This window comes from Sebastes fasciatus, chromosome 10 (genome assembly GCF_043250625.1).
Source record: "Sebastes fasciatus isolate fSebFas1 chromosome 10, fSebFas1.pri, whole genome shotgun sequence".
NCBI classification, from domain to species: Eukaryota; Metazoa; Chordata; class Actinopteri; order Perciformes; family Sebastidae; genus Sebastes; species Sebastes fasciatus.
The window spans coordinates 19574513-19598975 of record NC_133804.1 but is presented as its reverse complement, the minus strand read 5'-3'; the positions used below and the strand labels follow the sequence as shown (position 1 = coordinate 19598975).

Here is a 24463-nt window from a genome sequence, read left to right as displayed (position 1 = left end):
ACAAAAGTAATGAATGCTTAGTAGATTCTTGGGTTTGATTACTAATTGTTTGATCAACTGAAAAACTTTCTAACTTTTCGAAAAAAAAAGGGTGAAACCATGTTTATATTACCCATCCATAAGCCTTCACTTTTTTCAATTTATTTATTTGTTATTCAAGAATGATTCAAAAACATAATTCAGTAACATTCCTTGAAATTGAATGTCTAAATTACAGAGAAGGGAAAATAATACAGTATACAATGTGTATATAGCCACATTTTCTCACAATTTATGGACATTTCATAGATTAAATAATTCATTAATTACTCAGGGAAATAATCATCAGAATAACAGATCAAATTTAGGGTTTGTCTACTAGATCAGCCTCTAAAAACAAGCCTCCATGTGAAAAATCAGTCAGTCCATGACCCTCACGGTCCAGATTATTAGCTATACGGCCCTGCATTTTACACACTAATTTAAGTAGTTGTGTGTGGGGGTGGGGCGAAATCGTATTGTTCTTCATCAACATTTACACTTTAACATTTAAAAGGCACTCAGTGAATTTGTGTGACTTTGTATGAGTCACATACACACCGCGAACCTGACTAATATCAAACTTTCACACTCTGACATGCACTTAAAGTCCCTCGTGATCCAGCAGCTGCTTCTCAATCTGTGTGGGATGAATTTCAGATGTGTTGCATACCGGAAACGGCGAGACACTTTCACGTCCTCGTACAACCCTCGTGTGTTCCTTCGACATGTCTGCAGCCTGAAAAACACACACAAACACACACACACACACGCATACACAGCAGCTATTCCCTGTCAGCATGTGCAAGCAGAGACGATGGCAAAGCTGAGAACGTCAACACTTAAATATCTTTAGGTGTGCGTGTTTGAAAGTCAATCGGCTTTACGCAGACATGAATCCCGACCACAGCTTGGAGTCTTAAGTTGGGAGATGAATGTGTTTGTACGGAGTTCAAAAAGAAAGGTCTGGTGACACAAATGCCTTCACAGATAACAAGCCTTGATAATGAGAGCATCCAAAACGGAGTCCCCCCTTTAACATCCAATGATGTTAGAAATGGAATATCTGACATAGTGTCAAGTTACTGAGCTGGACAGACTGCGTCTCTGTAATTAGACATGTTTATCTACGTGATACAGCAGTCCTTCCTCACCTCTAAACACAGCCACATCAATCACACCAAATCTGGTCTAAGAAAAGATCTTTATTTATAAAAACAACAGTATTACCAGTTACATACTTTACTGAAAAAAGCAACTTCTCAGAGCCAAGGCAGGTATGAATGGTACATCATAATTTTACATGGATAGGCAACATTACAAATATACTGTGTGTGGAGAGTAAAAAAAAAACAAAAACAAAGATGATTGGTCTCTTTTGCCTTAAAAACAACCGTCATGAATAAAACTGGGACTAAAAAGTTAAACAAATTGCATAATGCTCTCACCCACCGCTCCCATACATACAAACCCGAAATAAAATACAAACAAACCTGACACAAAGTGGAAAAAATACAACAAAGAATAATAAAAACAAATGGATCAGACCAAAATGTGCTTTTCGTCCACCTCCTAAATTAAATTAAACGTCAGTATCTTTCCCCAATCTGTCTGTTAAAACTCAAACTATTTAAATGTTTTGTAAAACGGCCCATCAAGAAGGCCTATATGAACGATTATATTGCAAAAAAAAAAGAAAAAAAAAGCTAAGTAGTGATTTTTTAAAGATTCAAAGAGGAGATAATTATTCTAAAAAGATCCTCCTGAAGTGTTTGTCTCTTTCTAAATGAAGAATAAAGTAGGTTGTGTCTATAGTGTGAATCTTTTACAGTAGAGAAAAGGAATGGTTTGAAGCAGGATGTCTAAATGTTTTAGTGGTTTAGTAGTGTATGATGTTCCCAGCTTCACATTTCAGTGTTGTGTTGTACTGGTGTCGTTGGCTAAATCCAGACAGAAAAGTCAAAACACAGCAGCTGAAATTTTCTTTCACTGGTGGAAATGAAGTTCTCAAACACTAAAAAGAGGCAATTGGTACTTAAAACCAAACAAAACAGAAAAAGCTTTGTCACAGGAGGAGGAGGAGCACACCATGAAAACAGACATGAACAGATGAAATAATCAACATGTGGTCTTATGGGTCTGGTCCGTGCACACGCACACACAAAAACACACTCACTCCAAGGTCCATATTCATTTTCCACACACACACACGGCCACAGGCTTACTGTATGACAAATATACACACACCTGCCCTCTTCTTGTCTACACCTGTGCTCATCCCAACCAAGAGAAAATAACTCTAGACAGGAAAATAACTCCTATATAAACAACACTCTCAATCTACAGGGCGGCCGTTGGCCCAAACCTCCCATCAATCCCAGTAAAGGGACGATTTAAATTAATGAGCCAAAACTAATGCAGTCATCCCATTTTCTTTTTATATACAGTATATACCCTACATAGAAGTCTACGTACAAATTCATCATCAGGATGCGGGTGTTGGCATGACGAAATTTACCGAAATGTTGACAATAGCAAGAAAAAAACAAAAACAAGCAGGATGACAACACTGGAATCAAATGATTGTCAACAAAGGTGATTGCCTTTACAGGAGAATTATAATTTAAAAACGGAATATATTTCTGTTGCTACAATTGAATGAAGTCGTAAAAAGTAGGTGTGTGTATGTATCTGTACGTGTGTGTGAAACGTTTTGCCTGCAACGCGGCCTCTTTCTTTGGATGCCAACCCTCATCTTCTAATCCCATCTGTGTGGTGATAGAGAGAACGAGAGGAGGAGGAAGGGGGGAGACGAGAGGGAGAGAGTCTGTGCATCTGGATCTTCTCTCCTCAGTAGCAGTGGTAGGGCAGGGACGGCCCAGTCTGGGTGATGCACACTATCAGTTTTTCTGGAGGAGCAGAGCAAAATATGTCGATTAAAACAGTCAAAATGTGAACACAAGAAATAAAATGTGGGTCATTTAGACGAGTAACAAAGAGGCAGCACAAAGACTCACTACGTGGTATAAGTATGGCACACTGCACAGTAGTGCGGTCACAATAACCAGATGTTCAATAACTAGCGCTATCAAAGTTAACGCGATAATAACACAAATTCGTTTTAACGCCACCAATTTCTTCAACGTGTTAACGCAACTTGCGATTTTTAGTATTACTTTTAGTAGTAATCTATTGGTACCAACCATATATACGCTTCAAAGTAATGCAACATTTTGGCAAGGAAAAAAATGGCATGGCCATTTTCAAAAGGGGTCCTTTGACATCTGACCTCAAAATATATGAATGAAAATGGGTAACTTAAAAGCAAAATAATGGGATGCATTATATTATTACAATTTAAAAAAGTAACAAGTAGTGCTGCAACAATCAATCGTAAACTATTTCATTAATCGCAAACTATTTTGAAAATAGATTAATCGGTTTGAGTAATTTTTTAAGAAAAAAAAAAATTGCAAACATTTCTGAATCCAGTTTCTTAGATGTGAATATGTTCTGGTTTCTTTACTCCTCTATGACAGTAAACTGGATATCTTTGAAGACATTTGAAGACGTCATCTTGGGCTTTGGGAAACTGATCGACATTTTCACCATTTTATAGACCAAATAACTAATCGATTAATCAAGAAATATAATCAAACGATTAATCAACAATGAAAGTAAATGTTAGGTGTAGCCCTAAAATGTGCATTAATATCAGTCAAAAAATCTCTTGTGCCTTCCAGCATCAGCAAGGAAATGATGCTAAGTAATCAATAATGGCTTATTATTTCAGAGTAACGTATCCAGATACATACTCTTCCTACTCTTAATTCATTAAATCTGTATTCTGTCACATACAGTATATTGTTGTAATACCCTGCAGAGCCACAAGAGGGCACTGAAGCACAACTCCTAGACCACAACAGGTGACAAAAGATAGAGCAGCAGCAGCTGAGTACATGGATCCTGGATGTAAGTCAAATATTTCACAACATGGCATTAGTATCAAACAACACACTTACATTACTACAGTGAGTGGAAGTCCACTCTGGCAGTTACCACTATAATAAGATACACACTACTATTTTGAGTGGACAAAGATCACAGGAGTGTCATGTTAAAAACCCCATTTGGAAACGTTACAAAGCTGCTTTAAGGAATAGTTTTTCTATGACACTACATTACTTGTATTCTTTCATGTTGGGTTGTAATAATCATGATGTTTTTTTATATTAAAACTAGCATTGGTATCAAAGTTAGAGTTCTGGTATTGTGACGACACTACTACTGCACAAACAACTGTTTTAATTCTGAGGATTTAAATCTTAGCTTTGGGTTCATCCCTACACTGACAGACTGCATGGACCACAATGGACAAGGAGCACCTTGCAGCATACTATACCAGCAAATACACATCACATCAGGGCGTCATATAGTTAAATATCAGTACAGCAGACCTCAACCAGTGTTTCAGTACACCATCATAGACAAAGGAACAGAGCTCATAGAGTCCATGCAGGACGAGAGGTGAGTTGGACATACCATGCTGTTACATGCAGAGGGGGGGTAGAGGGGAGGGGGGGAGGGCTAACCATCGTAGGAGTCCAACAGGGGCAAGGAGCCCTTTCTGCCCCCATACACCCCTCGCTGAGAGACAACCAGAGAAAGAGAGAGAGAGAGAGAGAGAGAGAGAGAGAGAGAGAGAGAGAGAGAGAGAGAGAGAGAGAGAGAGAGAGGAGGGACAGGAAGTGAGCGTGAGAAAAGAAAAATGTCAGTAATTGTGTTAAAGGCTGCCAAAGGAAAAGGTTTAAGTCAGGAAGTATTCATAGTGGTGCAGGAGATTAGGGGTTAGTGAAGTTAAGTGAGCAATCCAACATGACATGACATGTGAATGTGAATGTGCGTGAGACAAAAGTTAAAATACCGGTAAAGTGTCTGTGGTTTCATCCAGAGTGTGTCTCCTCTCCCTCTGGTCCAGTGTAGAGTAGGCCTCTGAGGAAAGAAGACAAGAATGAGAAATACTACGTCTCATCACGATCTTGATGAATTTGTCCTGATAAAAAGTAGATAGATAAATGTACTAACCAGGGCCGAGGTCATTTAGTGGAATCATGTCTCTCTTTTCCCCTAAGAGGAAGCAAAACACAAGTTAAACTTACGAGTTTGTAAAAGTAGGGTTTAAAACGCAGTCAAACTGTTTTTAAACCATAAATTATTTCTTGCACACTGACCTCTGTCTAGCAGTGGCGTGGTGCTGTCTTCATAGGTTCCGTTGGCTCGGGTGCTCGGGCCGTTGGTGGTGTTGAGGTTGACCATGAAGTCCGTCTTCTTCCAGCCGTCTTTCTCAAGAGGCTTGCGCAGCTCTTTGTGGGCCCAGACGAGCTGCAGCACCTGGCCGGCCCCCCGCACCTCACGCTCTGAGCGCTTGCTGCAGGATACACAGACATTATGTTCACACATTTACCAAAGTGTTTTGCTTTACATCTTTAACAGCCAGTTCACACAGGATCAGACACTTCACTTCTCAACATCAAAAGAACTATTCATAACAGTGAAGTATGGAAATATCTTTATTATAGACTGCAAAAGTATCTTAAAAAAATCATAAAATGCATTGTATGTTGTTTTGCAACAAGCTGCATTCATAGCTATAAATTATGAAAGTACCAGAAAACACACTGAAAGCACTATTTTTACTTCCTTACTATATTCTTAGCTCCCTTTACAGAACACACTTACCCGTCCTTGTTGATGAGCACCAGCCTCTCGATGCCCTGCGAGGCTCGGAGCGTCTTTGCTGCCTCCACACTGTTGCCTAGCACCTCAGTGAGCGTGCTCAGTACAGACACCACCGTCTCCTCTGATAGAGTCCGACCAGACTGACTCTGGCCTCCAGGCAGGTTGGCCACAAGGTGAGGCACTGCATGCAAACCTGCAGGAGACACGCAGTGAGGTAAGAAAATGGGTCTGAAGCGATACCAATCAAAGTACAAAACTTGCACACACTTTCCCCGTTGCATTGAATATTGTATTAAGAATGAATGCAAACATCCAGCAGATAAGTTATATTCTTTGAGAGTATTTTGCAGCCCATTTGGATGCACAATAAATCCTTACCGAGCAGTTGGCAGTTACGGTTGTCGATGGAGAGGTTCCTCAAGGCTCCGGACATTGCTCGAACCACACGGTCATTGCCATGAGCCAGTAGCTCCGCCATCATGGGAAGACCCTTCTCCAGACGCACAGTGGCTCTGATGTACCGACCATACTGGAGAGCACGCAGATAGAGAGGGAGCAATGAATATACCTTACATTGACAGCTGTTTCACTTCCCAAAAAAACCCACAGTTATCATGGACCTTATCACAGCTGACTATTCAGATTCAATTTACCTCAACGGACCCGAAATGTTCATTTAGATTTGGTTTAAGACTTCACCTGACAACATTACTAAGAATGTTTCAGTTGATTCAGTTTGTTAAGAAATGGTACTAACAGTCCATCGTCCGGCACACAGGTTCTGGATGGCACCGGCAGCGGCCTCAAGCACCGAGGGGTTCTTGCTCTCTCTGAGCAGCGATGTGTAAACACGAACCACCTCTGGTTGGAACAACAGCTCGTAACCTGAAGTCGACAGACAGACAGACAGACAGACAGACAGACAGACAGACGTGTTAGTTCAGATTTACAGTTTGACAAACCTCAACATTTGTGCTGGTCACAAATAAAGCTTATACCAAAAATGACTCCTACCAGCTAGCATTGCCACGGCAATTACTCTATGCCCACTAGTTTGAAACCTGGATCATATTTTGAGTGTGAAATGAGGAAAGTATTAACATTTTCAGCTGGTTCCCCAGAAAAGAATCAAGCCATTTCCTAGACTGATATAATACCATGCAGATATCCAGTGAAAAAGGTCCTTAGTCTAGAACTAGATCTTATCAAATGAGGCTTGATAACAGCACAGAGAGAGCTTAACAGGACAGGACAAGATTTGTGGCACCTTAAAGATCATTGATTCATCTGATCAATTATAAATGATTTGAAGGGAAGGGAGACATGCATACCTTTGGCAGGTGTTGTCCTCTTTGGAATGTCGACTTGATCTCCGCTCCCATCATCTCCATCCTTCTTTCCTGCAGCGAGAAATCAAATTAAAAATAGAAAGAATGTCAAAGATTGAGCTGAAGAAATAAACACAGGTTATGTGAAGCTGTTTGAGATGAGCAGTCAAGTTATCCTCAGTCTTTCACTCTGGCACATTGTTATGTGAGATGCAACTGGTGGAACAAACACTGTGAACATGCAATGACGTTTGCGTGACATCATGCTCATGAGCTGGATGTGAATTCAATATTATTGGACATTCCTTTAGTATTATTCTGCGTTAGTAAAATGAGTGATGACAGAGTGGTCAACAGTTTCAAAAGTTCACCAACGCCAAGATGAGAATCTTACCTTTTGAAAACCACTCATCTAAACACGGCAGAGAGAAAGGAGTACGTGAAGGAGGGTTGGAAGAAAGATGGGAGGGGAGGTAAGAGTAAGGAGGGAGGAGAGAGGAGAGGAAAAAGGAGGGAAACAGTGGTAGAGTGTGAAAAAACAGCGACAGGTGCTTCCGCCACCACACAAGCTCAAAGCCACCACCAGCCACAAATCTCATAGACACAGTAACTCTAAGCTGTCACTGACCTTTGCCCTTTCGAGAGCCAAAGCAGCCGCCTTTGGTAGCGGGGGCGGGCCCCTGGTTGAGGGGCGCGGCCTCTTTGTAGCGGGTGCTGCCGGGGACTTCATCGTGAACGTGATAGGACAGATTCCTCAGGAGGCAGACGCAGTTCTCCACCAACTGCAGGAAGAGAAGAGGGGGCGAAATGATCAAAAGATGGAGACGGAGGAAGAGTGGTGCTTTGGTTTCATATCATGAAATATGTCATCAGGTACCTTATTATCCACATCTTTGCGGTTGATCTGTGACTGGACAATGTACATGAGTGAATCCACCAATCCTGTGCATTCTCGCAGCTTTCGCCGGGCCTCGCTGCGCTCTGAGCTCACATTCCTGTCGGACAGAGGAAGAGGTTTTAAGCACATAATTGCATGTTTTCTTCTCAAAAATAGTTTCCCTTTCTCCTCATTTGACTTTCAATCCATTGATGCCTCTTGTGTACCTAAGGCAGCCAGCTGTGTTGGTCAAGGCGGTCTCCCACTCCAGATGGCGTGGTTTGCAGCTTTCCTCTCCTTCGTCTCTCCCTCGCTCCCAGCCGGAGTGAGGAACGACCACTTCGTCGGCAAGGGCGTGCAGGGCGTGGTCCACAATCTCCATCTTTACTGAGTCGTGGGATGAGAGGTTCCACAAGGTGCCTGGGACGACATAATTAATACTGTTACCGGCACTGTAATAAAATCAGACAGTTTGGCCCTTAAAATAATCAAATATAACCGATGAGACGTTTTGTCTGGTCCATGTTGGATTGAATTATTTGTTTTCTTCTATGGATATTTGTGCTATGTGTAGTTTGTTATGACCAAACCAAACCTATTTTTGTGTGTTTGAATGATAAAGTAGGAGAGAAGGGCTACAACTTATAACAAAGTAAATATGAAAAAACAACACAAATGATCTCTACATATGATGTTGATACCTGTGATAGTGTCAGTGAGGTCCTGGTCGTGGGTTTTTCTCAGTAACCTGGTCAGAGCGGGCACGCCATCGCAGTTCTTGATGGCGATCTTGTTCTCTTGGTCTCGCCCATATGAAATGTTCTTTAGTGCTCCACAGGCCGAGTGGTGCACGTCCTTGCTGGGGTGGTCCAGCAGTGACACCAAGGATGGGATGCCCTTCAGGCGACGCACCTCCGACTTGACCTAGACACACGCACAAAATGATCAAGCTCACATTAAGGATTTGCCAAATAACCACAATACAAAAAGATGAATATTTGTTAAATACTGTTATTCTGCATTTGAATGTGACCGTTGCTTCACCTTATCATTTTTGAATGTGAGATGCTGGAGGAATGCGGCAGCGTTGGTCTTGACGGGGTCAAGACGGTAGTTCAACATGGCAATGACCTCCGGCAGCTCTGGCTGTCTCCATGAACCAGGAGGAGCCTTCCTCAGTGTGCTGTCCAGCGAAGCCATGCTCCCCCTCTCCATTGGCACGGCCATGCCCCAGGCGTAAGGGTCTACTCCTCCCATGTCACCATCCAAAGTATCCTCACAGCTCCTGCATGTCGTAGGAGGATTGAAATAGAGAGATGTTTGTTAGGTGTGTCTCAGGAAAGAGATCTAATGTTTCACATTAGCTCAGCAGGGAACGTCACAGTACGTTGCTCACAGACACGCTCTGATTTATGTGTCATATGATGGCACAGCAATGCTTTTTGTGTTTACCTCAGTCTTCGTCTGTCCATACCCGCGGGGCCGGGCCCTAGGCGTGGCATGGTGCCGTAGCCTCCAGGGTGCATGGGTGGAGGCCCCATGCCATAGTCATCATATCCCACACTGCGCTGGTCATCCTCCATACCATAGGGGCTGGGGCTGTGGCCGTACCGCACCTCCAACGCTGAGCCCAGGGCCCTCATTCCCCGACTCACCTGGGGCTGTGCTGCATACGGGTCAAGCTGCTGGCGGCTTGGGGCCCGGTAGCCAGAGTCCAGGGTCCGGTAGCCGTCAACTGGCCTGGGGGAATGAATGGAATGAGAGAAGTGAACAGAGTTGTTAAAGTGAGATCCCCTCCAGAGTGATCCCTCTTTCAGACTGACACAGTAATGTGGGATGAATTTCTTATTGGAAGTCAATCAAACATGCGTTATCTGACTTCACAGCCCGGATTCTGAACGGGGTTAAATGAGGTCTGACACTTCTTGACTTTGGTGTGAATGCGGCAACGTGTGTCTACAGTAACCATATGGTTCTCAACCATTTTCGTGTCAAGGACCCCCTGAATTGATACACATTAGGTCACAGACCCCCATTTGATAAGATTTTGCTCCAGGGACCTTCATCTGATAGGAGTTTGGTTGTTAGATATGATTAAGACCAGAATTCTAGTTGTCAGCAACAGTTGAGGCGTTAACCGAGGATGAAGTGAAACCTATGATCGGCATAGTCACTCTTATGACTCTTACTCACATTGGGCTCACTTCTATAGTGAATTTAATAGGAAAAAATAAACTATCCTCCATTTTTCATGTTCAAATGTGACACATTATGTTGATAAAGCAGAACAGGGAATTATGCTTTTGTGTCCACTCATGAAAACCAGAAACGACAGTTACAGCGTGGCTTTAAGGCAACATATTTCAGAATGTATACAAAAAAATGTGTCACACAAGAAAACATTCCCAGCAGGGCTCTTGTACCTGTAGCGTTCGTCCATGTGCGAGCCCCTGCTCAGGCTAGTGTATGCCTCTGACGGTGGGCCTCCCCGGTAGTCCTCATAACCCACTACAGGGGCGTAGTGGTAGTTCCTGGGCACTGTGGCCGTGGGGTAGTCTGCTGGTACAGGCTGCCTGTAAGGACGGTCAAGTGTGGCGCTGTAGCCGCCCATGCCCATGCCGGACACCGACAAGCCCCCGTCAATGGACATGGAGTCAGAGGGCAGGACTGTGCGCGAGATTGGTTTCTTCATCTAAAAGGGAGAGCGAGATATGAGCGATGTATCAAAATACGTTTATGGTAAAAGATAATCATGTGGTGTAAGATCTTTGGATGCGTAAAACTGTCAGTTTGATGTTTACAAGTCTTTACAGGAAAAGTCTAATGATATCACATTGCATGTGTCATAATCACTTACGCCATTGTCTGGCCGCCGTGCGGTTCCCTCTTCAGAAAAGACTGAGTGCACTTCCTGGGAGTCGTCCTCCGGCGTGTAGCTCTCATCTAGAGCGCCGTGTGCAGGGTCCACCATTCTGTACTGTAGTGTAGAAGCACACCACACAGTTATACTTTTAAAATCACAGTCACTTACTGCTTTAAAATTCAAGACAAACAATATAATTGACATGATAAACTATACACACAAACACATACCTGTGTGCCGTTTAAGTATGAGTCAGTCAGTTTCAGTCGTTCTATGTCTGCATCCCCTAAGCGCCCGTTCTGGGATGAAAGAGAGAGACACACGACGGTGAAATACGCATTGTAAACATTTGAAATATGATACAATTTTGCTGAAACGACACAAAGAAGTGAGGTTGAAGGCATGATACCAAGTAGCCAGTGCTGTCTACTTTCTTCCAACCTCCCAGATGATATTACTGCTGCTGAAGCACATTCACTGCTGACCAAACTGTCCCTGCATGTTTATGGTCTGTGAATCACTGCCAGCCATGAGGGAGGACATTTTGGAGCGCAGCCACTCATCCTCACACCCTACTTCCTCCTGCTGTATTCTGTTACATAACCAGCGACTGTCACACTGTATAACTTGGACAGTTTCTACCTAACCCTGAGTAACACCGCCTCAGTTATCAGCAATAGTTTCAATCTGAATCACATTGTGAGCACTGCATAATTGGGACACTTTGGAAATCTTTCCCATCAACTGTTTTACCACCCACCCTGGGTTACTATCAGTTTCAGTATTTCTTTGATACTACCGACTAGGGCTGTAACGGTTTGTGTATTTGTGCCAAACCATCACGTCACAGTCCGGTGCACGTAGTGCAGAACCGAAGCTCACAAGTGCGACTTCTGCCTGGTAACTTTTATCTGTACGCTATTAGCAACATGTGTTGAGGTTAGCACAAAGACTTGGCCTGCTTGTCAGTCACACTATGGTGAATGCAAATGAAACGCTGGAGCTGGAAGACCCATCTGCATGTTTCCAGTCAGCTACAACAGCAACAGAGAGAGAGCTGTGTGTAAGACAATGACGATGTGTCAGCGTTGCTGTTCTGAATGTTTGTTTACAGCTTACATTTTACTGCTTAATACATACATATTTGGGTGCTTTGAATGTTTAAGTATAGTCATTGTGAAACTAATTGAAACACTCCTAATGCACAAATTCTCTTTTGTAGTTTAGTTTTGTAGGATATTTTCAATGTCAAAGCATAAGAGATGATTTTCAGTTTGTTTTATAGCCTCTTGTGACCTGTTGTCTTTTGGGAAAGTGTTTGTTCGGTGTAATATAGAAATGTTCAAAATGTTCCTGATTTTTATTACTAAAATAATTTAATAAAGTTGCCAGTGGGCAAAATGCAACCCGAGTCCCCAGCAAGAGGATTTGTCTCTTTGAAACTTGCACTACCGTCTCTTCAAAGCCGAACTTGCACCGAACCGTGACTCCTAAACCGAGGTATGAACCGAACCGTGACTTCCACCGTTACAAACAATGTTCTGAACCTTATTAAACACAAACTCCGACTACATTTGCAGTAGTATGTCATACTGCACTTTATATTATGTCCACAAGGAGGCACAGCTGTTATTAAAAAGCAATGGGAAGTGCAAGTGTACTTTTACAGCAAGAAGGGCACATTTCCTCTACAGCTGGTCCTTCCTATAATACCACCTAATTTACCAAAAACTCTGTCATGGTCTTGGAGAAATGTTCAGACTGCGAGGCTGATAAAGCATTCATATTTTTAGAAATAAAGCACGCACAGTTAGCACAAGGCCAAAAACAGATTCTTGCTTTTCTTGGCCTTCGTCCTCCAGCTGCCACACACTAATCGAATAAGTCACTTCCAAGGATTTCAAGAGACAAAACATAATATGTAATCTATGTCAGCAAGCCCTTAATGGAAAGAAATATTTAGCAACAGATTTCAAACTATTCTACTCAGTCAGTGTACAATGCCAAGTGCTGGAAAATGTGTTTATATGTCAACTCGTGAATACAACACTGCCTGACCTTGTGTGTTAATGATAATGGCTCTGCTTTAACTGCTGTCTTAAACCTACAGCCATCTAATCGAAGCTCAACACTCCCTGATTGTCAAGTATTTTGTTAGAGACAACAAAATGGGACAAGAAGGCAACAGTGAGTGAGAGACTTCAAACTCTCAAGACAGGAAAGCTGATCTTCAACGACTAAACAGATCTTTATAATGATATATTAAATTTAACGGAAAATCAATTCAGAAACTGTACATAAAATAAATAAATGTTTTTAGTTCATCCAGCAAATTAAATACTTTGCAGATCAATTATCGTATTAATGTAAATACCATAAATAAATAAAAATCTATATTTGACAGACAGAAATCCTGCTCAATTATATGCAACATTGCCCACAATGGTCAAATACAGCAAAGAGATATTAAAGCAACAGCTAACGGTATTAGAGCTGAAACAATTTGTCGATTTATCAATTAGTCTATTGACAGTCTGTAACTACTTCGATTATTGATTAGTCCAAGTATTTTTTTCAAGCAAAGGTGCCCACAAACTTCACCCGTTCTGACTGCTCAAATGGGAATATTTACTGTTCTTTTAATATAGTAATTTTAATATCTTGGGCTCTGGACTGTTGGTCGGACAAAACAAGCCATTTGCATTAGAGCTCTGGGAAATTGCTCTGTTTTTTCTCACAATTTTGCACACAAAATGAAAATAAATAAATAGAGAAAATAATCAGCATACTACTGGATAATGAAAATAAATAAGATACAGCTCTCAAGGGTTATGTCAAAACATTGGATGCTAGATACATTTACATGTTACTGATGGTGTATATCATCCTATTGCCCAACCCTAACACAGTGGCTATAAGGCTGATATAATGTAGCAGAAACATAACAAATACCAGTGATTTTACAACACAATTTCATCAAGGAGCTTGTAATATCATGAATGTTCAACACACAAAAAGATAATTGCATGCATAAGAACACTACAGCAGGAACAACAGAAGAAATCAATTAGTGTTCTTGATAAAGGAATTAGATGAAAATAAAAAGACAAAATCCTTCATGATGAATAAGAAACCACACTGGATGCAGGACTATGCGACACATGCACGACAGATGACCGCAAAGCATAACACGACATGCTGGAACAGGGAGGAAAATAACTGAGATTCCACAGCAGGGGCCCGACGAAAGGTGTATATGTGTGTGTGTGTGGGGGGGTGTCGGTGTGTATCCGGTGAGTGACAGTGAAGGCATGCGGGAAATGTGTGATGATGACCATGTCAGGCATGTTTAGAAGTAGTGGAGCTATGTGCGGGAAAGATCTGATGTGGTTGCAGACTGAGGGCTGAAAGACAGACGGACTTCAGAGACACAGATGAAGAAAGACGTTTAATGATGACGCACACAAACATAGACGGCCTGGGACGAGCGCTGGCGGGGAGGAGGCAGGCGGAGGCAGAGAAGGGATGGATGATGGATGGATGGATGGAGGGGGAAAACTTTGAGGATTGGATGAAGAAAATGGTGATCCATGGATTGGATATTAAGTGAAAGACGGGGGCTGTTAACGCCTACGAGAGGCTCTGGATGGGGATGTTTATTGTTACCTGTGTGTGAGGGAGGGGGCGACCCAGGGCCGAGGGGCTGGTGGCGGGGAGGCCCACTCTCCTCCTCTCCTCCTCCAGCGCCCGGGTCAGCTGTTCAAACTGCACCTCCTGCTCCCTGACCGACTCCAGCAGAGCCGCTGCGCTCTCACACTGCTCCATACACACTACACGGCCCCAAGGGGAGAGAGGGGGGGCGTTACACACATCCACACAGCCTCGTACACACTACAGCACAGGGAGAGCACAGACACACCTCTACATACAAAGATGCAGGATTTTTTCGGGCTGATATTAAGTAAGGGTTAAGAAGGGTGATTATCTGATTTGTTTGGTGACCCGGGTGACTGGTGACTTCTTGGAATCGGCACCGTGGGGATTGCGCAACACTTCCTTTGAATTCAATAATGAAAGTACAGCAATCGTAACTGTAAAGACGTGTTTTTGGCAGAAAACTCAGACATGAAATCTCCCCAACCACACTGGGCTCTTCTGTACAACGTCTACTCCTTGGAAAGCCTGTCATGGTGTAATGACTCATTCATTCAAGATTCCCCCCCCCCCCACACACACTACACAGACTTTAAAAGGTGGCTGACTGGCTCAAATTTCAAGCTTCCATGTCAGAACTGAAGAAACCTAGATCACAAGACGTGTGTTAAATGCATCACTGCCAACTGTAAGAGCAACAGTGAAATCATTCCAGCGTGGCGCTATGTGAAAGGAAAACACAGCAGAATAATAAACTACTTCATTAAAAGCTTAATTCACACATGATGCTGTAAATTTAGACACAATATGAGACAAACGCTGCAGGAGGAGGGTAGTGATGATGGAGGAAGGGGAGTCTTTAAAACCCTGGCTATTGCATTGATCATTAATATTGCAACATATTGATCATGATAATATGGAGATAGTCATTGCAACATTACAGTGGTCAATATCACCATCCCCTGCATGCAGATCAATAAAGTTATTGCCACTTAAGGCATGCATGCATGGAGGAGTCCTGTGGGCTTTTCACCCTCTCAGACACCACACCGGAAAATAGGGAGATTTCTGGATAAATCCTCTACAAGGCGTAGATTTTGCAAAGCAAAACAGCATTGAAGTATTGCCGGAACTCTACAAGCAAACTTCCTTTTAAAAAGGAAACAGCTTTTAGAAGAATATGGGGTGTTTCACTTGCATATAAATGTTTATTTCATGGTTAATGTGGTTTATAAAGTCATTTAGGTGGATTTTCCATACTTACATATCATGAATTGAAAATGAAACCACCAATTTATAGTGATACAGAGCGCTATAGTGTACAAAAAAACCTGTCAAACAAAGAGGATGAGGCTTGTTTCACACGAAGAAAAGCTGGAGGAAGATTAACACCACAGCACATCACATTCAATCCAAGGGTTTTACGATTCAAGCAGCACAAACACCCTCTCAAAGCTCATTTCAGAGAAAATCAGAAATACACACCTTCACCTGTGGGCGTGGTTTGGTAGAAGAGGTGAGAGATCACGCCAAGGTCAGAGGTTGAGCTCTAGTTGCTCATGGGTAGAAGGTCACCGAACCACCAAGCCCAAAAAGAGGGAGGAATGGACTGCAGAGAGAGAAAGACAGAGGGGAGGTGGAGGAGGGAGGAGAATAATAAGGAGAAAGAGGGAGAAATGTTTCAGTGAAGAAGAATGAAGGGACCTCGGTTTGAAAAACAGCAACATAGTGAGAATACCGTACAAGTGTGTCAACGGGGTTGTGTTTGCTTTGTGAACAGAAAAAAACAGCGAGAGACAGAGACATACAGTAGCTTCAGCCTTCAGACACACCCTGTATTTACTCAACGGCCTTACGGCTGCAAGCTGTGAGAAGTTGACCAACCTGCAGCTCTTTCTGGGCCACAGAACAACCACCGTCAGCATAAAGAGAAAGAGAGATAGTAACATCCTTCAAGAACCATATGTTCTCTTATCAACTCAGTCTCCTTCTTAACCTTGCCTTTTTTTCTAGTTTCTCTTCCAGCCTTTCTTCTCTAATCAGTCTTCATCTACCTCTAGCCCAACTCTGTCAGTCTGCTACTCTTGTTCTCTCAACTTGCTGCCTTGTATCCCTCCCCCTACGTCTCTTTGTTATCTACGCTGTGCTCTGAGAAACAGACATTGTTATAGCGGAGCCAAACAAGTGGAGACTCAGATCCTCTTATCTGTTGATACACCCTCCGCTGCAGCAACCAAGCTCCCCATCAGCCGTGGTTTGAAAGGTGAATAAACACAGGCATTGCCACCCACATATACACACACACACACACCTGCATGACCGGTTGGACAAGGTAGAGGAGGGGCGATTAAATTTCAGTTTCCCAGTGCCTCCCTCTGTCTCGCTAACATGCACAGACACACTCCTCTGAGTGCAAGTCCACGGCGATTTGGGCGACAAACAGGGAACCTGCATTTACATTTCAGGCAGCAGGTGTTTGTGTGCACGACAGGTAGAGCGTTAACAAGCATAGGTGAAATGAGTTCAAGTGGAGAGATGGTGAAGGATGACTCACAGTTTCACCTGTATCAGATTATGCAAAGACGGAAAAAGAAAAACAGACATGGTGATATCACTGCTTGATAGACGGACTATTACGACACCATTTAGCTGGTAAAATGAAGCCTGGAGAAACTGCGTCTGTTCCTGTATATGTGTCAAATGAATGACACACACACGCACGTACGCTATAGGAGTCGTGGCTTGGGGTGTGCCCAGTGTGGGAAAAAAGGGTGGAAAGGGGGATGGACTGATGAGAAAACAAGGAGTGGCTGAAGGTTATTTCACAAGACAAAGGAATTTGTCAGAACCAAAACTAGGATTTGCATGTGGGATAAAGTTCCCTGAGAGGAAGACCTGATGTCACATACACACACACACTCCCACTATCCTTTGCTTAGTGGCTGTGGCGCCCCAGAGCTATATAACCTCCCACCTGAGCAAATCACACACCGCTGTCCTGTACCACACATGCCTATATATGGTCATAGCCAGGGCAGAGCTGATGTTATCCACTACAAACAGACATGAACAGAGTAAGAGAGCTGCAAACAAATAAAACAAGCCGAAAGACAGGCAGGGAAAACACAGAAGGAGAAGCTGGAGCGAAAGAGGGGGTAGAGATAAGGAAAGGAGTGTTGAATAAAAGATAAAAGGCTAATCTTGCATTCCTAGCATTGTCTCCTGCCAATTCAGCACAGCAGCCCACCCACTCATCCACTGTAAAACAACCTTAGCGGGACACTAAAAATCTTTTAGAGATCTGTGTTTACCGCATCATTGTAAGGCAACTTCACCAGTCGCAGTTACCCCAAACAGGGAAAGACAAACTATTTATTAGGGCTGCACGATTATGGGCAAAATGATAATCACAATTATATCGATCAATATTGAGTTCACCTCCATGTTGTGAGACATTCCTGCTAAATTTGTACAAATCTTTGCATCAAAATAGGTAGGGCTGTCCAACTCTTAGACGATTAGTTGACTAATCAGTTGTGTTGGTTTTAGTCCACTAAGATTTCTTTAGTTTATTAGTCATTTTTTCATGCTGAATGACTTATTTCCAAGAAACTTAAGAGCACATCTGGTAAACCGATAGATTTAAAGTGCTGATTTTGTGATTCTTTGTGGAGAAACTCACTTCACAGATCTGTCGATTAAATCAATTAATCTATTAGTCAAATTTCTTTGGTCGAGGACAGCCCTAAAAATAAGACCGGTCCTTCTTATTCACAGTACAAAATATATATATATATTTTTTAAACCAACATTAAATCAACAGAGCACTGCTTACACTGTCAATTTGTGCTACATTCTTGCTAATTAACAAACCTTTGCATCAAAATAAGAGTTTTCTATGAGCGGAACACACATTTTAAAAACGTCAATCTCGCAGTCGATCATGTTCATTCAATTGTGGGAAGCCAAAATTGTGAGCACAATAAATATTCGATTAATTGTGCAGCCCTGCTATTTATTTCAATCTCTCTCCATCTGGCATCTTTCCATAATGTAATGCCTAACGTAAACACTGCCTCGCTCCACATCTTATATGGAGCAAATAATCATCATTAACATGCTACACGCTATAGTATTTCACTAATGACCGCAACTGTCATTCATGCTAGATGAATTATAAACTGTGATTGATATTTCTTGGCAAGTGTACTTGGGAATGTGATTCCAAGTGTGTGTGTGTATATGTGTATATATATATATATATATGTGTGTGTGTGTGTGTGTGTGTGTGTGTGTGTGTGTGTGTGTGTGTGTGTGTGTGTGTGTGTTTTAACCGCAGTCTGAGGAGAGGAGGGAATTTGCAGCTGTCAGTCCGGGAGGTTGGACGAACAATAAGAAGTTTGTGCAACCGAGAGCATGAACGCAAGTGTCAAAAGAGTCGGGAGAGCGAGGAGGATATTATTGGACACATTGGAGTGCATCTGTGTCTGTATGTGTCTGGAGGGGGTCGAGTTAACGTCGCTCTTAACCCACTCATGACTTCTGTTCCCCACTCGTCTTCCTCCCTGCACAGCTGTTAGTTTTGGCCTTGAAAAAGTCAGCGGTGAGTTTCGTTGAACAATGAAAACAATCCACTGCCACTCCCCTACCCTTTCCCCTCCAACCCACTTCCTGAGAAACAGGATGTTATGGATTCGATATCAGAGATGAGTAAAGGGACGCGGCGGCTACTTAAGCTCACCAAAAAAACATTTTCCTCAACAGAGCTGCTTGAACACAAAACCACGAGAGCCTATAGGATGTACACTCTGATAAACCACCTACTCATGGTTGAGGGAAGTTTTCGCGGTGAAAATCCCCACCGGTCAATATGTTGATCACACGACCACAAACCACTTCCCATTTTGCTAATATTGTTCTGCATCCACTGCATTCGGTTCTGCTTTCATGACCTTCCAGAAGCAATCTTTGTGAACCTGTGTTATCGAATCATCACATTTTCATATCTTTTTCTGTAATAAGGTATTGTATTTTGGTTTGTTCCCATAGTCTAACCGCTGACTCCTCACTTCTTTCTTTTTAAAAGGAGCTGAAACAATTTGTGGATTGACAGGTCAAATCTATTTTGAATACTGATTAATCATACAACTAATTTTTATAAGTAAAAATATAAAATATTCACTGGTTCCAATGTCTCAAATATGAATATTTGTATTTTTTCTTACTCCTCTATGATTGGTTATCTTTGGGTTTTGGGCTGTTTATTGAAATAAAACAAGCAGGGCATCACCTTGGGCTCTGTGAAATTGCATGTTTTCACTATTTTCTCACATGTAATCAAGAATATAACCTGCACAGTAATCGATAATGAAAATAATCCTCAAAAGGCCCAGACAGACCAAGCCGATGGTCGGCCTTCGGACAGTTTTGGGCCGTCTGTAAGCATTTGACAGCCTAGTTTTTTCGTTATGTCCTGCACGGTCAGCTTTAGTCTGCCCGCGTTGGAGAAGAAATCACTCTGATTGGTGGTTCAGCTTTGCTAGTTGTTTACCTAAAATAAATTATAACCAGGTAGACTACTCCAAGAAAAAAAAAAAAAGAAAGGCAGCAAAACACAAGCAGCAAAAGACTAGAAAATCGCAAAGAAACCATTGAACCATTTTTTCATACATGCTGATCCTGAGCCTTCATTCGCTACAAATGTACATTAAGATAGGTAAAAGTTACAATCAGCAGCAAAGGACAATGGTTTTTAATTCTTTAAAAAAAGAGTGAGGGAACAAGTGTGCACAGAGAAAGGCTTATGTTCTGCTGTCCCAAACATGACACCAACAAATGGTCAAGATGTCAGGCACAGTGCCTTAAGGTCAACAACATACACACACCCCTCAAACATCTGATCCAGCCCTGACACACCACGAGTCATATATCTCCATCTGATTCTGCAGCCATCAGTCAGCATGACTCACTCACCCCTGTCAGAAGACATCTGTGACCATACACACATGTAACCCACAATGCAGCCTCTGTTGACTTAATGAAACTCTGGTTAATTTAATAAGCGCCTACACCTGCCGTCAGCAGCAAAAACTCACACTGAAACAACACATTCACAGTCAAAAAGCACATCTGCTCACGCATCTCGAGGTAACGGACACTGCAGTTAGCCAATAAGTCAGTGTGATGCCACCGGCGCTGGTTTAAGCTGAGCTTGGCTTGTAATGGGATTGAAGCTTTAGCCCGCTAATCCACTTACCTCCTAACACATACACACATGATGTTAATGTGCGCGCACAAACTAGACGCACACAGGTTAGGCCCTTTGTGGATTAACTTGCACACTTTAAGAGAGCAGACACAATTGCAGTCACCGTTGGTAGCATCCATCAACAATCAAACAACGACTTAAGAGACAAGTAGTCAGGAGAGGCACACATGGTGTTATTAGTGGTGGCACCTGCAGCACATTAAATCAACTACAGCCCTGACCCAGTCATAGCTATATCGGCCGACGCTACAACTGTTGAGCACCCATATACTGACATTTATGTTAAATGCATTCAAACGGCCCCGACGGAGCTGTAATGGATGTATAAAGAGAGCGGAGCGGACGGCAGAGCTAGCGACAGACTTGGCAAAGTTAGTGGAAGTATACATGTGCGACTACGTCCGGTTTTCAGAAAAATTAGTTAACAAAGCGAACTGTATATACAAAATACATATATGGAAATAAGATTAATTGGATTATATTCAGGACATCTCGGACTACATACATGCTGAAAATCAAATGTAAAAGTCCCTAGAAGATTAATTGGATTATATTCACCAGAAGTATAAAACATTACATGTCTCCCAGTAGACCACTTACACACCAAAAACTGACAATAACCTGATATTTTCAGGTGGAATTTCATTTCATTCTCACTGTGCAATATCATTTTCCACTGTGCAATTGTGTTAATAGTCTGTTTATTGTCAATACTGTATATACTGTTCCTATTTTTATACTTCCTTCTATTTAAATGGTTCATATTTTGTTACACTTTGTTTAGCTCTTTTTTACTGTGTTAGCTGATGCATTTTGTTTTTTGCACTATCCCCTTTGCTGCTGTACACTGCGGGACTAATAAAGGAATCTTATCTTAAATCAAAAAGAAAATACCACTAAATTGTGGAAAATGTCTTTATTCTTTGATTTTTGAGTTGCTGGAAAAAAAGAAATCCTGACAATGATTGATATATTAGACTTCATAACATCTCGGACTACATACATGCTGAAAATCAAACGTAAAAGTCCCTAGAAGTGTATAATTTAACTTTTTCCTATGGTCTAGTGTTAAAAAAGTTAATAAAATTCGCAATAAATCTAAATATTGAATCGCAATACATATCGAATTGGCACTCAAGTATTGTGATAGTATTGAATCGGGAGATAGGTGTATCATCCCGGCACTAATAAACCAATGTTTACAAGGGAAAAACTAGTTTATTTGTTCACACTCTCAAGCTGACAGTTATCCCCACCCAGGCATTTTCCTACCACAACAAGTTCACACAGGACCCACCCAACAGGTTCACAGGCGGACAAACTTTAACATCCCAGCCCGTGTGTGACAGACTATATAACTGGATGACCACCACCCTTTAGACAAGACTCAAATACACAAAACAAGCTCAACATATAATTGTCAAACAAGTTAAGAGGTTTCCAATTACCTTAAACTACTCTTCTCTCAGGGGCTTTTTTTTTTTTTTTTTTTAACCAATGATAAGTAGATTTCTGCTTTAAACTGGTAAAACTGTCTGCTTCCAAAATACTTCTGCACACTTTTTTATTAGTCCTGTATCACAGTTGTTACCCTGCACTATATTCAGTTTTAACAGTTTTCTTCATCTCCTTGTATTTTTTATATCTGGTATATTTTTTTGTACTTTGCACTACTAACTTTTTACTAACATGTTTTGCACTATGGAACTGTGAAGCTGGAAACTTTAATTTCCCTCGGGATCAATAAAGTTACTAACTAACTTACTAACTAACTATCTATATATCTATATTATCTATCTATCTATCTATCTATCTATAGTATCTATCTTTCTATCTATCTATAGTTTCTATCTATATTTCTTTCTATCTATCTATAGTTTCTTTCTATCTATCTTTCTATCTATCTATAGTTTCTATCTATCTATAGTTTTTTCTATCTATCTAGTTTCTATCTATCTTTCTATCTATCTATAGTTTCTATCTTTCTTTCTATCTATCTATAGTTTCTATCTATCTTTCTATCTATCTATAGTTTTTTCTATCTATCTATAGTTTCTATCTTTCTTTCTATCTATCTATAGTTTCTTTCTATCTATCTATAGTTTCTTTCTATCTATCTATAGTTTCTATCTATCTTTCTATCTATCTATAGTTTCTTTCTATCTATCTATAGTTTCTATCTATCTTTCTATCTATAGTTTCTTTCTATCTATCTATAGTTTCTATCTATCTATCTATAGTTTCTTTCTATCCATCTATAGTTTCTTTCTATCCATCTATAGTTTCTTTCTATCCATCTATAGTTTCTTTCTATCCATCTATAGTTTCTTTCTATCCATCTATAGTTTCTTTCTATCTATCTATAGTTTCTATCTATCCATCTATAGTTTCTTTCTATCCATCTATAGTTTCTTTCTATCTATCTATAGTTTCTTTCTATCTATCTATAGTTTCTATCTATCTTTCTATCTATAGTTTCTATCTATCTATCTATAGTTTCTTTCTATCCATCTATAGTTTCTTTCTATCCATCTATAGTTTCTTTCTATCCATCTATAGTTTCTTTCTATCTATCTATAGTTTCTTTCTATCTATCTATAGTTTCTATCTATCTTTCTATCTATAGTTTCTTTCTATCTATCTATCTATCTATGTATCTATCTGAAGTCGCAGTCACGTTGTCATGGTCACTTCATATTCCCTGTTGGAAGTCCCAACCGTCTCCTCCTGGAGTTGCTAAGAGCTAGTTAACGTTAGCATTAACCTAACCTAGCAGAAACACCACAGACTGCCGTGAATTGATTTGCCAACGTAACACACCAATCTAGGGCAGCGTTAGCTAAAAACACACAGAGGCAGCAACAATAAAACCGACTCTCAGGAACAAAAGCCTACCCGGTGCTACCGCTCCACGGCCACAGATACATGCCTGACCGTCGAGGATCAAACCAGCCGAGTTGGTGTAGAACATGCTCGCTCAGCAGCACCCAGTATGACCTGGTTTAGCTTGTCTTGCTACGTTAGCATCACAATAACCCGACTGAGAGAGAGAGAGTCGTGCCAAACAGACAGACTAAGGCTAGCGTTAGCATAGCAAACACAGACATTTAGCCGCGTGTGTTTAGCTACGTAGCTAAGCAACATTTTTAAACTAACTCAGCCGTTATTTAGCCGTTTGTAGCCGTTGGCTCCGTTTGAATGTGTTCTAACCGTTAGAACGGCCAACGGTCACGGTGAGAACTTTTTAACCGTTAGCATTAGCTTGGCATTAGCCTGTGGAGGAGTCGTGTTGCCTGATCTGTCGATGATGATGTGACCACTCCTTTTGCCAACGCTGCAGTGCACCCACTATCTGTAGAAAGAAAACACCGCGGTCCACCGCGTTATATCAACCATGAATTAACTCACCTTGCTAGTGGAAACCTGTCCCGACCCCCTTCCAGACTATTCCGTGTTTTAGTGAGTGTTTTCTCCCCTCTTTTCCCCCTCCTTTCCTCTCCTCTCGGTTCTGGGTCAAGCTCGTTAAAGACGAAGCGACATCACGGAGGGTTTCTATCAGAGAGAGAGAGAGGGAGGGCGGGATCAGCTTTACCGTAAACACGGCGCACTCACAATTCCTCTTCTCTTACAGGTGTTTGTCACACAAGTTTCTAGACAGGCAGGCAAGACTGGGAATAAAAGGTAAAACACACAACAGACTGACATGAGCAATCAAT

General features: G+C 41.6%; 1 protein-coding gene across 10 annotated transcripts; it reads right to left on the bottom strand.

Annotated features, from left to right (window-relative positions):
- Window positions 1–1203: 1203 nt before the first annotated feature.
- LOC141775431 (catenin delta-1-like) lies at window positions 1204–24312 on the bottom strand. Of its 10 annotated transcripts, none has more exons than XM_074648780.1 (22): window positions 24156–24310; window positions 15965–16088; window positions 14492–14655; window positions 11056–11124; window positions 10820–10939; window positions 10386–10654; window positions 9415–9702; window positions 9007–9247; window positions 8664–8886; window positions 8190–8382; window positions 7963–8080; window positions 7714–7867; window positions 7480–7497; window positions 7089–7157; window positions 6515–6642; window positions 6136–6286; window positions 5758–5950; window positions 5250–5446; window positions 5104–5145; window positions 4943–5010; window positions 4561–4665; window positions 1204–2927 (listed from the first exon to the last, which is right to left on the bottom strand). In XM_074648780.1, exons 3-21 carry the CDS (start codon window positions 14648–14650, stop codon window positions 4606–4608), a joined length of 2760 nt encoding a protein of 919 aa, XP_074504881.1. In that variant the 5' UTR covers window positions 14651–14655; window positions 15965–16088; window positions 24156–24310; the 3' UTR covers window positions 1204–2927; window positions 4561–4605. The 10 variants fall into 10 exon arrangements, with proteins under 10 accessions (XP_074504881.1, XP_074504882.1, XP_074504887.1 ...); XM_074648781.1 differs by lacking the exon at window positions 24156–24310 and adding an exon at window positions 23643–23772; XM_074648786.1 differs by lacking the exon at window positions 14492–14655 and having other exon boundaries at window positions 24156–24312.
- Between the last annotated feature and the right edge of the window lie 151 nt (window positions 24313–24463).

Coding starts and splice junctions, on each gene's coding strand:
- LOC141775431 (XM_074648780.1), bottom strand. CDS start 14,650: ATGGAGCAGTGTGAGAGCGCAGCGGCTCTGCTGGAGTCGGTCAGGGAG. Junction 11,125..14,491: donor GCCCCCTCCCTCACACACAG/GTAACAATAAAC, acceptor CTTTCATCCCAG/AACGGGCGCTTAGGGGATGC. Junction 10,655..10,819: donor CACGGCGGCCAGACAATGGC/GTAAGTGATTAT, acceptor TCTCCCTTTTAG/ATGAAGAAACCAATCTCGCG.